Below are 15,117 nucleotides of genomic sequence, written 5' to 3'. Positions count from 1 at the left end.
GTTGTATTTAAGTTGCAGTAAGCACACCTGAGCAATGGCCTCAGAGCTTCTCCCAAACATGCTTTAGAATTTAGGGTTTGAAATTATGACTTCGGTGGTTCACAAGTCCTTTTTGCCTTCTGTACTAAATAATACAGATTTCTGGAAGTCTAACTAGCAAACCATGTTTATTTTTGCCTTCCCAGGTTTTTATAATATAATAATAGATGGTATTAATGTCATCCCTTCTTTCTGTTAAGAGAGGCAGCATCAATTCTTCCTCTGGCATAAATATCATCAGACATTTAATTAAAGCTTGGAAAGTATCAACTTTATTTCACTCTGGAGTTTATCTGCAATGCTTTGTATCCATCTCATGCCAGACTGTCTAGATTAGGATCCCAGCTCCACTATCCATTGCCTATGTGACCATGGGCAAGTTAGCTACACTGTTTTTCAGACTGGCAATAAGAACAATAGGTGGTACCACACCTATCTCATATGCTGAAATGAGTCAATATATGTTAAGCTTTTTGAAGAGTGCCTGGCACGTGTTAAGGGCTCTCATTGTCTCCATCTAATTGCAAACACCTCAAGGGCAGGATTTTTGTCTGTTTTCTTCTCTTACCTCCGATGCCTGGAACAGAGCCTGGTACACAGTTGGAACTTAATAAATATGTGTTGAATTAATAATACTTCCTAAAATAAAACATAGGTCTATCCCTCTGTTTGCAGAAGTTTATTTTGTTGCTATCAATGCCCTGGCTAATTAAGCTCCTGATATGATTTCTAATTGTTGTATCTTGGAACCACTTTAGGCATTTGAGTAACCTGAGTAAGATGGGTCTTAAGATTAGGAGACTATATACCTAGATGTTTTCCTAATCGTGGTAGAAATTTGGTCTAGGCAATCGTTTAGAAATTATCTAACAGAATCCCCTTGATGTTTAGAGGACCAAACAGAGGCCAGCAGAATTAAATCTGTTTCACATTATTCTTCAAGGTTAGCTATGAACCAACCTTAGCCAAAATTACTATAAAATGAAGTTATAGAATCCTAAAAGGATTCAGAATATAACACTATAATACAGTGTCCCCAGGATGGGTAATAAAAATACAGAAACTAATCTTTACCAGGCCAATAAGAGAATACCTTTTGCATGGGTCCTCTATGTCATCATACTGGTTGTAGAAATACCATCTGCCTCCCTCTCAGCAGCTGTGGCGACCAGAGCAGAATTCTCATTTTGTTTGCTTTGCCTTTCTGGTGAGGCTTCGGTAGGTGTCAATGTGAGGTAACACCACGTGTTCTTAGAGGCGATGGCTTTATCTGCTCTGCTGCTGCTCTTCATCCTTTACAGAAGAGCCTTAAACCCCGACTGATTTTTTAAGTCCGTATTAAATTATCTGCATACGGGTCCTCTTATCACAAAGACCATGTGCCCTTTATTTTGGCTTCAGGGACATCATTTGGTTTAACCACATGGTTTATTAATAGTAATGTATATGTTATAACTGAGCAAAAAATTAAGTACAAAGAGGCATAAGTAAAATGCAACGTTTATTGTACAGGAGTGGTGTACTAAATTTTGATAGAGAAATTCTTTGTCATCACCTTGTTATAATATAAAGCATGGTTAAGGTCAGGGGGTTGAACAATGAAAGAACTGACGGGTCTTCATAACTAGCATTTTTCAATGAATGTCTCATGAAATCCTGGGTCATATGTCATAGTCTTTCATGTTGATTTTTTCTTTTTTGGTTAAGTTTCTGATTAATAGTCAGGGCTTAAGTGAAGTTCCTGTTCTCTAATCTTTAAATTCAACATTCTTTTATTCAATAGGACTTTATTGATCACCTTGTTCTTTGCCAGATCCTTTTCTGGGTGCTATTGGTAACATGATGTGAAATGATATCATGTGAAAATATGAAAAAAATCAGCTTTCACCCTGATAGCCTATTTCTTAATATCTCACAGTGAAAGTGTAGGGCTAAGTGCTCTAATGATGGTGGGAGGGTATTATAAGCAGCTATGCTTATTCAAAGGAGGAAGCAACTCAATTGGCTTCGGAAAAAACTAGGAATTCAGGGAAGAGTTGGTATTGACAGTTGAGCATGGTAAAGTCCTTGACCACTCTTTACCAGGCGGATAAGCACTGCAAGAGAATTCCAGGCAGCGGGAATAGCAGGTTCGTGCTCTGCTGATCTTGTGAAGAAGACATCTTTGCAATTAGGCACTATTCCTAAACCTTGTATCTTCTACGAAGAGCAGGAAAATCTCAGGGACAGCAAGTTCCTTAGTTGGAAGTGCTTAGCTTGAATTTTCTGCCCATGAGAGATGACCCCCTGGGATCCTGTTGCAGTAGATGTATGCTCAGGTTCCCGTAAACTTAAATGAGACCAAATTTTCCAAGATTTTACCTGTTGGCAAGAAGAGTATGAGATTGTTGACCAAGGGAGGGAGAAATTTGTGGTGCTAAAGTTCTTCTTTGTCTTATTTTTCCAGTGTTCATGGAGACTTTTCAGGCCAGTAAGTATCAGGACCCCAACTATGGGCATAGCTTATTGACTGAAACAAGCTTTTGGCTTTACTATCTTTGTCACCTTAGAACAAGTTCCAATTCTAGTTTTTCCACTTATGTTCAATGACTAGGTTCAAATGTAAATAACACTTGTTATGTTTTGTAAACTCTCATTTCATTGAAGAATATCTTTTGGCAGATTTCTGTACTCATTGTGCTCTGATGGCATAAACATCCTGGTCAGGGATCATAAATGCACATGGCTTCAGAGAACAGGCAGATGATTTAACTATGAGAAGTCACCGAAGACGACAGGAATCATGGGGAGACGGTGGTTCTCTTCCTACCAGGATATTAGCTTCAGAGAGCAAGGATCCTTTGACTGTTTTGTTCACCAATGTATCTTAAGTGTCTGTCACAGGTGCTTGATAAATACTTATTGAATGAATGAATGAGTATGTTGACATGTGTTGCACTAGGGAGAACAAGCAACACCTAGCACATTCATTCATAATAAGAATAATGATAATAACAACAACGATGAGAGATATTGTGCCAACCAAACAAAACCCATCCGGGGAATCCCTTGTTTGGACCCCACGGTATTATGAACTAGGTCTCTTCTAAGAGACTTTTATGTAATTTTCCATAAAGGAACATACTTACTGTGCTGTCTCAATCATTTCCAGAAATATCTGTCCTGTGAATATTAAAATAATGAAAAATACATGTTGGCTTCAATATCTGTAGCAAGGGCTCCCTCTTGCATTAGAGACTATTTATGAATGCTAATATTACCATATCCTGGAGCATTGTTTTAAATAGAATTCTCCAATATAATATCATTCCTGGGCTTTATGAGAATCAATCTATGTGTCAATAATGATAATATTTGAATAATAACCCCAACTAAATGGGTAGACTATTTTGAGATTTCAAATCAACTTCTAATATATACCCTCATTTTTATTATGTGAAATGTTCACTGCTACCTGTATTTCAATGAAATGTGTGTTGAAATGAATTTCAATGAAATGCATGAAAATATGATTCCTGTGTCTCAGTGAAATGACTAGTTCTTCTGAGAGAAACTTTTTTCGATTCCTTGAATCTGTAAGCAGAGCTTCAGCAGGTCTTTCCATATAGAAGCTGGTTTGTCTATCATCTGTATATTTTCTAGTTTAAAAGATGGGAGGCCATGTAACAGAAGCAGAAAATTCACCGTATGTTTTTACCCCCTCTTCCTTTAATTCATACCATGATTTTTTCATTTCACTTTATGCTTATATCCTAATGGATAAAAGGTACCCCTGCTCACCACCAATTCCTTCCTTATTCTTTCTTTCTTCACCCTTTTCAGATTATCTCCACGTAGCCAACTATTGATCACTGAATTCATAAGGAAAGGATGTCCTAGCAGACACTGTGAATGCCCTGCCTTCTCCTCTTAGCTTATTCTGGAGGTTGGCAGATTCCACATTCAGTGTCCTTCTGTCTAAGGACTTTCTCTGGACTCAAGCAATGTGTTCAGCCAAAGCATGAGGCTGAGTTTATACCCACAGAATAATCCTCAACTAATGAGGGACAGGGTTGGTAGATGAACTCCCAGCCTCCTTGTTCTTCAGCGGGAGGGTTCTGAGGTGTGTCCCATGTCATCTCTCAGAGGGCTCTCAGAAGCAGGGTGCTGGGGTCCCCACAGTGACACCCCCTCACTAGTGCCCCTTGATTGGCTTTCCTCCCTCTCCTATCTCCCTTCTCTGTTCCTTCACTATGCTTTCTGGGATTGCCACCCAAATGATCTACTTGCATCACAACCTGCTTTGGGGGGATTCAAAGTAAGACAAATACCCTCCTAGTTGAAGTTTTTTACTGGAGTACATTCTGGAATTTACGTTTTTGCTTCCTGGTGATTTTCCCTATGACTCAAGTTGCTTTCTAATACTCGTATTACTTCCATTCAAGGAAACACATGTCTTAGAATATCTCTAACTCAAGGCAACAGTCAGCTTTCTACAGTAGTCATCTGCTTCATATTCAAGTTAATTGAAGAGTATGGGGAACAACTAAGCTCCTTTTTAAAAATTAAAAGCCCCAGATGCATGAAAGGCCAAAGGCTCTAAGAATATAAAGATGACTCCCACTGCGTTGTTTTTAATTTTTTAAAATCATGTTTATCTTCAACAAGCTATAATGTTAGGTAACAGTAAAAACAAAGCAAAATAAAACACCCAAGAAGCCACTGACCTCAGCTAGAATAGCATTTTCTTGGTACAAAATGTATTCTTAATTAATCCCAAGCTAAGTTTTTGCATCACACATCCAGAGGACCTTATGAGGCACTGACTCACTCAAATTTGCACTGGGCATGGATCCCAGTCTATAAACTCATGTTTGGAATGAATGTATCTTTATTGTTTTATAATTCAACTTCATTTTTATTTCAATGACCTATCCTGCTGTATTTTCAGAAATTTTATCTCAGTATCGAGTTCTTGTTTTCACCAGATTTTGTTTAAATTCTAGGAAGTGCTCTGTGGTACTAGGGCCTGGGGCCTGAGGTCTGCATCTTTTGATAGGCAGGGATCGCCTGAGAGCTCCCTCTTTCCTGTTATCTTGGCACATTTGGTTCTGGCTGGTCTCTCTGCTCCTTCCAGTCCACCACTGTGTGGTCGGCGCTGTTCCTCTGGGGCATGGAGCATTTTCCAGGAGACTCATTATGTTTTTCTCTGTCTAACCAGTCACACTCAGTGACTTAAAACCAGGGAGATACACACCAATCCCCCAGTGCTCTTGAATATCCAGACGTTTGAGATTTAGTCGGAGCCCAGAGGCCAGTCCTCTCTCTGTCTCGCACCCATTGAAGTCTCTGTTGCTCAGTGCAAGGAAACTTTTCTTTTGCTTTAGGGGGTGGGAGATGATGAACAGACAGGCACGGGACATGATGACTGAAGGAACAAACATGGGAAGAATTCTCTTTCTTAGAGATATTTCCTAAACTATGTTTTCCATATTGCAGTCATTGAAGTTCTGTTAGAGGTTTAGGATTTTGGAAAATAGAAACCACTAGCTGTGTGGCCTCTCCTCTCATTCTTCATCCTTTCCTTTCTCTTCCCTTTTCCTCTTTCTCTCTCTCTTTTTACATCCTATGTCACCACATCTCTCCCAGAACCAATAATTTCTCTCTCTTTCCCACTCTCTCTCTCTCTCTCTCTCTGTAGCTATAGAGCATCCTCGAATGTTGGCATACTGATCCTCCAGAGAGTCAAGTCTCTGTGACAACTGCTGTGGTCACCGTGCCTTCCATCACTAAGTGCTGGCCAGATTGTCAGTCTGAAAGTCTGCCTGGCATCACAGTTGTTTATAAGCGCTGCATACACAAAGAATGTTTATAGCTGGGGATGTGTGTGCTATGTTAAAAGCAGACTTAGTTGAAGTTATTTTTGTAATTTGAGCCATTAGGCAATAACTATTAAACATGTTTAAAATAATCCATGATTTTTTTTAGATATAACTGCTTCACTTAATTTGAAAGTTTTCCTTTGTTTACTTTATGTATTTCATGTTTTACTATCCTTTTGCTTTGGTTTGATGAACATCCCAAATAAAAATTACATAGTGTCCATTCAGTGTTTCTCTTGTCCACTTTCCACCTTCATGTTTAATTTCTTTACTACTTAAAAATGAGCTTAAAATAGTACTCTGCCCCTCACATGTCGCTCTGAAGAATGAACGGGTGTCTAGAGCCTGTGATCTGTCTTAGAAAAATGAACGTTTCTCGTGGTGATGAGGGAGCTGATGACCTCTATAACCTTACATGTTTGTATTTGTACAGCAATGGGGTAATTCAATTAACACATGGAATAGACATTTGCTGAACACTCAGATATGTCCATGATTTGGTAAAATGAACTTCATCTTTCTTCACTTCCTGTATACCTTTGTAAATGCAGCACATGAAGCTTATAATGCATGGACCCGGGGCGGTTGGACAATTTAACGACACTGTGAAAAATGAGCATTCGCTTGCAGGGCAGGGGATGAAATAGATATAACACCATTTACCTATGAGCTTTTAAAGGCCCTATGAAAATGTTGAATCAGTAGTTTCAACTTAGAAACAAGAAATAACGTAGAAAAAAATGTTTAATTAAGTTTCTTCAAAATGTTTGGATGTCTTGAAATACATTTCCTATGATATGGTACAGAACCTCTAAAAGTCAAAATGGTCTTAGAGTGTCTCTGCCATATGCATCAGAATAAAATGGAATAATCGCATTTTATAGTGACTACAGTTTTTAGACTAGTCACTCACGTATCCATTTGCCCACTTATTAATTTGCTTTACTAATATTTATTAAGCACTACTATGTGCTGAGTACTGAACCAAGCTATGAGGGTGGTAATAAAAATGACAAAAGCAACACCTTTGCAAGAGCATATTTTGTACCAGGCACTATTTTAAGCTTTAAACTTGACACACATTCAATGCTCTCAGTGCTACAAGAGAGTTGATTATTTTCCTCTATTTCAACAATAGAAAACTGAGGTGCTCAGGAGTGAAAGACTCACCAAAGTTTACAGAGTTATTAAATAACAGCAGAGTCAAGATTGGAACCCAGGTGTCTTTCTCCAGAATTTGTGCTCTGACCACTCAACCATCACACCATACATCTGGGAATGCCATCGCGCCACTTTGCTTCTGGCTGAAGAAGAGCAGTGGTAGCCTGGCTAATCTTGTACAATGTGATAGGAGAGGGAACTTCGGGGGCTCTGGAGGCTGGGGAGAAGGGAGTAACTAGCCCAGGATGTTTGCATTACTTTTTATTGACCCCCAAATTAGCAAAGGATCTACACAATATTAAATCTCTTCTTAAAAATAATTTTAATTTTAGATGAAAATTTTTTCTGTTTTTTCCAACTTTAACTTTTTTCTCTAGGGTGTGATTTACATTTAAACTTGGTGAATCTTAATGTCTCTGTAGTTTTTAAGCAAAGCATCATAGTTCAAGAAAGCTGATATTTATAGAATCAGAAGTAAGACATGAGAACAAAATGACAATAATTTCCCCTTTATCTTTTCAAGATTTAAAGCCAGACATTTTTGGTATTAAAATTATATGAATATTCTTAAGTTCTTGAAATCATCAGTCATTTTTGTGGTCTCCTTGGACTATTTTCAATATCAGGGATAACAAAGCAAATGAATGCCATCTTCAATAAAACTAGGTTGGACAACACTCTGTTTTCAATTCAGATTTTAAAAAGGGAGGATTTTTAAATAAAATTGTGAATAGTTTCACAATGCATTATAGATAAAACAGTGATATTCTTGTTATATATGTATTATTTTATGAGCTTTGAAATTTTCTTGACATTTCTCTTTAAGTATTGTCTATCTAATAGAAAAGCAACACATCCTTATGCAAGTCAATTTCAAGGCCAGTATTTCTTGACTTAATGTCACCATTGTGTGTTTCCATAGTCCAAACTTATGCTGTTAATGGCCTATAGGTCTTGGGACTTTTAATTTTCTAAAATATGATATAAAACTAATGAGTTTTGTTAATATGATACAAACGTTGGACGCTCTACAATTATATTTTAACTAATACCTGTATAGGATTATACTATTTACCTCAAATTGGGCTGTAGGGATTTCTTTTACTTTTTCACAATGACATATCAATAATTAAGTATAATATCTATTTTCAAAATATTTAATTAGTAATATCTTCCATCAGTTTAACAACATTAAGTAATTCGAGATGCTTTCTTTTCTGCCAAACCGCAATGCCTTTTGCATATGATTTTCACTATGTGCATTGCCCAACAGGTTTTTGACCATAAATCTTTATTATCGAAAGTTAACACCTCACAAGGGTTATAGAGGCACTTTGAAAATTACTTACTACTGGGGGCCAGCCCGGTGGCGCAGCGGTTAAGTTCGCACGTTCCGCTTCTCGGTGGCCCGGGGTTTGCTGGCCCGGATCCTGGGTGCGGACATGGCACCGCTTGGCATGCCATGCTGTGGTAGGCGTTCCACATATAAAGTAGAGGAAGATGGACACAATATTAGCTCAGGGCCAGGATTGCTCAGCAAAAAAAGGAGGACTGGCAGTAGTTAGCTCAGGGCTAATCTTCCTCAAAAAGAAAAAAAAAAGAAAGAAAATTACTTACTACTTAAAGTGACGTTAGAAGGACCAGCATGCAATGATGTTTAAAGGGGTCATCCAGGCATTCGATGCCTTTCCCATGGTTATTGTAAACAGAACCATTATATGGAATTGTTTCCTGCTCTCCTCTGCCCTTCTCTCTCTCTCTTTTTCTTGACAAGGTAGATAATATTGAACCAAACAAGGAATTTACCTTTTATTCTGAAAAAAAAAAAACCACTCTCCAACTCTAAGCAGAAGTGAATATCTAAAACAATCACAGTAAAGTTGAATACTTTGTGTTTCTACTATGGGTTAACTTCATACAATACAGTTTTAACTTTGACACAAAATATCTCTGAATGGATGAACTCAAACACCAGAATAAAGCATTCCCCGTTGTTTTTAGGGATGCATCATGTCCTCCAGCACTGCGGTGTAAGCAGGAGAAATGTGCTGTTTGTGAATGTGGCTTTTGTGCAGTTTCTATTTTGAGTGTTTGATGAAAAGTCTCTAACAGAGCATTTTTCATTGAATGGAAATTTATCTTTGTATTTTTTAACCTAAAGATCACAAATGACTTATTTTCACTGAGGAGATTATTATAACCCAAGCATGGCAGTGGTGGCAGGCATAGTTTAGTACTATGTTCGAGCTCTTTTTTATTTCTAAGTGTTGAAGCAGTGGTTATGAGGACTCACTGCCTAGACCTTTGTGAACAGAGAGGGTGGAGGTGCCTCTCTTTGGTAAAAGACTGGGATGATGTATGCCTTAATCTCGTACGTGGTTGTGTTCAAGTTGCAAAAATTATCATTTCACCTTAGAATAATCCAAAAATTAAATAATTGACCATTTTCGCTGTGAAAATACAAGGACTAAACAGCTACAAAATTTATACCTGGAATGTCAAAATAAATGACGATTGTCAGCATGAAAACAGAAAGGGATTTTTGTTTAAAACTTTAATCCCTCTTGTTGTCCACAGCTGCAAAGGGCAAGGTACCACCAAGCCTACTTGGATGTTTAAGCAATCAAAGTTTGTTGATAAAGGGAAACAGAACGAGGAGCAGGGAGAAAGGGGAACAGCAAATCGGTGCTTACAACATCCACACCACAATCAGCCGGGGAAGTCCCAATAGTGTGTATGGCGATGGGAGTGCCGATTGTCTGGGTCTGAGGCAAAGCGTCCTTTCCTCAGTGAGACTCCCAATTGTTTTATGCCTGTGACTCCCTTTTATCCTAAGGTTTCTCTGGGTTCTGACTCAGGGTTTCAGACATTTGCATATTTTGAGTTATTTCTTCTTGTTCCCATGGATGGGGTGCTTCTATCATTTTTGTTCCCATGGATGGGATGTTTCTGAAGTCCAGTCAGGTGTCCGTGGGGGTGGCCAGCCCAGACAAGGAATGTGACGCACAACATATTCTTTGTAACTCGTGCCTTAGAGTCAGAGCTGAAGTGGCCATCTTTGGCCCCAAACTCAGACACATTCCTTTACCTAGGGCCAAGGCCCAGTGTCCTTGGAAGGTGGGGAGGTCAATGAACTCTGTACATTATGGGCCCTGACACCTCTTGTCATTCTGATTTTGGAATAATAATCCAGAAACCCATAAATTTTAATTCTCCTCTGCATGTGTAAAATTCTTAATACAGTTCTACAGGTTTTTACCACATCATTAAAATATGTAACCATTACATCTGGTTTAAATTTGACCCATTCAATATAATTTTGGCAGAAAGGGGACAGTCTTTTAATTGTTTGAATGAACGTGAAGCATGCTGTTGAATTCTAGTAGTAGTGTATCTAAATAGGCGCATGTCCTTTTGTTTGTGTCTTTTAGCATCTCCGTCAATTAAACTCTTGGTGGATGACCCTATAGTTGTAAACCCTGGAGAGGCCATAACCTTAGTGTGTGTTACGACAGGAGGAGAGCCCGTACCCTCTCTCACCTGGGTCAGGTCCTTTGGGACTCTGCCTGAAAAGACTGTTTTAAATGGAGGAACTTTGACCATACCTGCTATCACCTCAGAAGATGCTGGTACTTACAGCTGCATCGCCAATAATAATGTGGGAAACCCTGCAAAAAAGTCCACCAACATCATTGTGAGAGGTAAGTTTGCCTAGGGAATGTGACAACATAGATTTCTGGAACAGTCAGGCTATCACAAAGCAAATAATGTTTGGTATAGAAATATTTCTTCAATGTTCCTCAAATATTGCCTACATATGTAACATTCATAGAAAATTATTTATAAATGATCAATGATGTCTAATTATAAATGGAACTTAAAATTCCTAAATCCTAATAACAATGTTTGATATTTACATTGAATAGTTTTCATAACATATTCTTAGTGATACCACTGAATAGTTTTTATAACACATTCTTAGCAAAAAAAAAATATTAAAATACAAATGTGGCATAGAGCATTAAGTATCGCTATACAGATTGTGTATTAGTTTAGGGATTTAACAGATGTATCAGTTTAATGTTTAGTAAACATTTATTGAATCCCAATTACAAGCAGAGCTTTAAATTGTGCGATTATTTAGGGATCTATAAAACATTACCTTGTACTCATGGATTCTACTGTCAGATAGTGAAAATATAGTATATCAATTAATAGCCATATGATACAGTGTTTGGCAAGTATAAGCAAAAGCAATAGAAATATAAAAAAAAATTATAGTAGCTTCTGGCTGAGGTCATTAGGAATATCTAATGACGTTTGCTCTGGGTTTTATAGGCTGGAAACAGCCTATAAACAGGCAAAGATAAGGAAGAGTCAGAGATAGTGAAGGTCAAAGTTTATCTAAGGAACTGATGTAAAAGGTCGGTCTCTGAGTCGGTCGTAGCACTGACGTTCCAGTGCGGCTGCTACCAGCTGGTGCACTGGTGCTACGTGTAGAGGAGACCTATCTCTCCGCTTCAGAGGACATAAAGTCACTGTGCAAGGACAGCACATGCTTCTTCATGTCTCACTTCACCTGGCACAGTCTGGGGTTGGGGATGGAGGATGGACACGGATGCCCCTAAAGTTAAAATAGATATCCATATGGCCAAGAAGGCCCTTCTGGGAGACAAATGAAAATTTCTCACGATGAAGGATTGATGGAAGCAAAACATGTCGAGGTTAGCATTTATGATTTTGTGAACATAGATTGTGGTGCTGTTAGGGCCCATAGTTATCTGTTATCATCCAAACTATCAGAATATGCTACTTGGCCAAAGATATACTCTATTCAAAGTATTGCAAGGTCTGAGAGTGTAAATCAAGACACTGTGAATAGCACACTATCTCTACAAAATTGTAAGCCAAACAACATTAAGTAATTGCAGGATGTACCTTTATTTTATGTATCAAAATACATAAGACCAATTAAGCTACCACAATGTTTTCTTATGAGGTGGAATATTATTGAAAGACGTCTTTCAGATTGGTTTATACTTAGGTTTTCTTCTAAAGCATATATACCCATTAGCATACATAAAAAGGAAAATAAAAATAGATTGGTTAAATTATTCTTAAAACTTCAGACTCAGAACCAACTCAGCTTCTAAACCCATTTTCATCCCAGTGTTTGATGCCTGTGGTTTTCTACACAGCTGCTTTCTTTCTCATTAAGAACATTTATCACCCGGAATTCTAGAGACATGTCTCTGTGGTTTCCTTCAAGCCAGGTCACCACTGCTGTGCTTTGCTGATAGCAACTGCAAGAGGGTTTTGAATGTAAGATGCATCCTGATTTTAGAAATATGAAAATAAATAAGGATTTTAAAATCAGTGAAATGTGATCTTTATGTCAGTTGTTTAAGAGACTTTCACTGGACAAAGACCATATGCTCAGGACTCAGCAGTTGTGTAAGGGATGCCTGGGGGTGACCACAAAGACCAGTGACCACATCCCTACCCTCAGAGGGGTTTACAATTATGTAAGGAAGGGGCAAATACAAAGGATAATATATGCAAATAAATCAAAAGACAGGGTGCGCAAATGGAAGTATTCGACGTTCCTATTTTGGATGTCAAAGCCTTGTCTCAGTGAGTAACCAGGTTCTGTTTTCCCTCCACCCAAAACTTAAAAAAAGGGAAAAAACTGTACAAATCACCAATGTTTATTATTTCTTCTTTTCATTTGCTTTTAAATACTTCCTTCTCCAAGTAGCCATGAAATGATGCTACGAAATCTTGCTATAATAATTGTGAGATTGATTAAAGCATTGCAAAAATGTCCTTAAGAGTTATGAATGCAATGTAGAATCTTTTATTCCATTATTTTATCAAGGGCAGGAACACACTAGAAAAAAAATGATGCATTAAATTTAGTTTGACCATAGGATCATCTGTAGGTATATAGAATTCATGTACCACTGGCAATATGTCCAGCATAAAATATCTGTGTTGCTGAGGCCCCTTGAGTCAGGAAAGGACTGGCTCAGGCCACAGCAAGGATCTGCTCCCAAGGGCTTGCTCCTCCCCATCCCGTCTAGCAGTTTTCATCAGTGTTCTTACAAAGGACAGTTTCCAACTTTGACTCAAATGACCTAAAATAAATAATGCCCATAAAATGTATTTCTCCAATTTATAATTTCTTTCTTATGCCTTTGATTCATCTGCAGTGTACAATTGCATAGTCCTATTATATTACCAGTGCAACCTCTCAGCAGTGGCATTCACATAATTCATAAAATTGAGTTTGTATGTCATCTCACTGAATATAGAAATAGCCTTGGTTAACGGGTCCTAGATTAAACTGTGGGGAGAAAAACCGCTAGAGTAAAAGGAGGCATCATACTCTTGCCACAAAGGCCAAGAAATTCAGTTAAAGAAAAATGGTTTTCTTTTTATTATATCAAAGAAATTCTTTTCAGGTCTTCTGATTTGTAGGCCTCTGCAGTGTCTCAGATGAACTGTGCCGTGGATACAGTGGAAATAGAGCTCTGGGTTTATTTTCTTCCCGTTCTTTTCTGAAATTAAATCAAGATCTTTAGACCAGATTTTTGGAGCAAGCACCAGGATATTCTGTGCATAGAATTCCCGTTACTATTTGAGAATATCCGTGGACAAAATAAGAGTGTAGGTTGCAGAAAGGAATAAACCTCTAGAAACATTTCTGAACCCGTCATTTGATTTTTTTTAAGACAGAGAACATTATTAAGTAAATACTGTAGACAACACTCTGTGTAGATAACAAGCTGAAAATGAAGAGGAATCTCGTCTGTTTTAATATCTCATTAGAACATTTATAAATATAGCTGCACTATCTTTGCGTGTGATCCTTTAAGAACTGGCAGTGACCAAGCCACATTTCTCCCAAGTCACGGGAGAAGCAGTTGCTTAATATCTTTGATAAGAAAATTATGTTGATTTTCTGGTCCCATGCTGGGTGGCCTGAGCTCTGTGCTTTCCAAACTCCTGTGAGATGACGTGTCAGTCCCACCTGAAGTCCTCTCATTGTGACTCACTGCGCTTAGAAATGCCCGCATTCCTCTGCTGTCCTGAGTTGAACCACTGTGTCAAACAAGGGTGGTTCATAACATGACCAAGACGTTACTGTATTTTACTGTCCTGTGGTCTCTTTAAATCTCACTCAGTGGCTTAATCTTCCCTTGCTTTAGGAAAAAAAAGTCAGGCAGACCCCATAACCGTTCTGCTCATTGTTAGAAATACCGAGCCCTACAGTACATTCACATCACAAGCACACTGCTAGTTCAGTGTTTTGGATGCGTGATCCAAAATAGGAATAAAACCCTAAACCTGATTTATTGCAAAATTTTCTCCCCACCCCACTTGGGTCCACTTTGGGCTGGAGACCTGTGTGGGGAAAGTGGCGGGGGGCGGGGGGCGGCTTCTATGGTTGACCTCTTCCTCTTGGTCTGTCTCTTTGCCCCTCTCCTCTTCACCTACCCCATCCCTGACCAGGTAGCTACATTCTGACGTCCCAGGCTTGGGGGAAGTCTCTATATAAAGCAGTTTTTTCTTATGTGGCACATTCATGAACTCTTGGGAGACTCCTCTACTAGAAGAGACGTACATCTGTGTGGATCGAGAAGAGATGTCTATTGGTGGGATCTCCCAAGAGTCCATGAATGTGCCACATACCTTGAGCATCTTCTGCTGTATCTTTCTACCGAGGGCTTCTCTCTTTCCTCCAGTCAGCCCACAAAACAGAGCCCAAGACAAGCCCACACTACCTTTCCTCCTGTGTAACTCACATCTGTGTATCAGAAATGCTTACCAGCAAACTGTGAGAGCACACGAATCCCAGTGAGGCCACCTCCACCTTACTGCCATGCAGGTTTGGGTTTCCTGAGATATGTCAGGCACCATTTCAGGGAAAATATTCAGAGCTCTGACTGGTCCCATGAAAAGTCCCTCAGTAGGATTGAGATGAAATAGTTTCTCCTTCCACCACCTCAAGCCTGGAAAAGCTGCATTTCACAATTTTCTTCAAAGGTATCTT

General features: G+C 38.7%; 1 protein-coding gene across 1 annotated transcript in view; it reads left to right on the top strand.

The window, feature by feature from the left end:
• Window positions 1-15,117, top strand: part of MDGA2 (MAM domain containing glycosylphosphatidylinositol anchor 2) — a 780,771-nt gene that overhangs the window by 512,661 nt on the left and 252,993 nt on the right. Inside the window, 1 exon segment of the mRNA XM_044765576.2 lies at window positions 10,493-10,762. Within this exon segment, the coding sequence (XP_044621511.1) occupies window positions 10,493-10,762 (270 nt within the window).

Source organism: Equus asinus, chromosome 2 (genome assembly GCF_041296235.1).
Source record: "Equus asinus isolate D_3611 breed Donkey chromosome 2, EquAss-T2T_v2, whole genome shotgun sequence".
Lineage (NCBI taxonomy): Eukaryota > Metazoa > Chordata > Mammalia > Perissodactyla > Equidae > Equus > Equus asinus.
The sequence above is the reverse complement of the archived record's forward strand: the minus strand, read 5'-3'. Positions and strand labels throughout refer to the sequence as shown.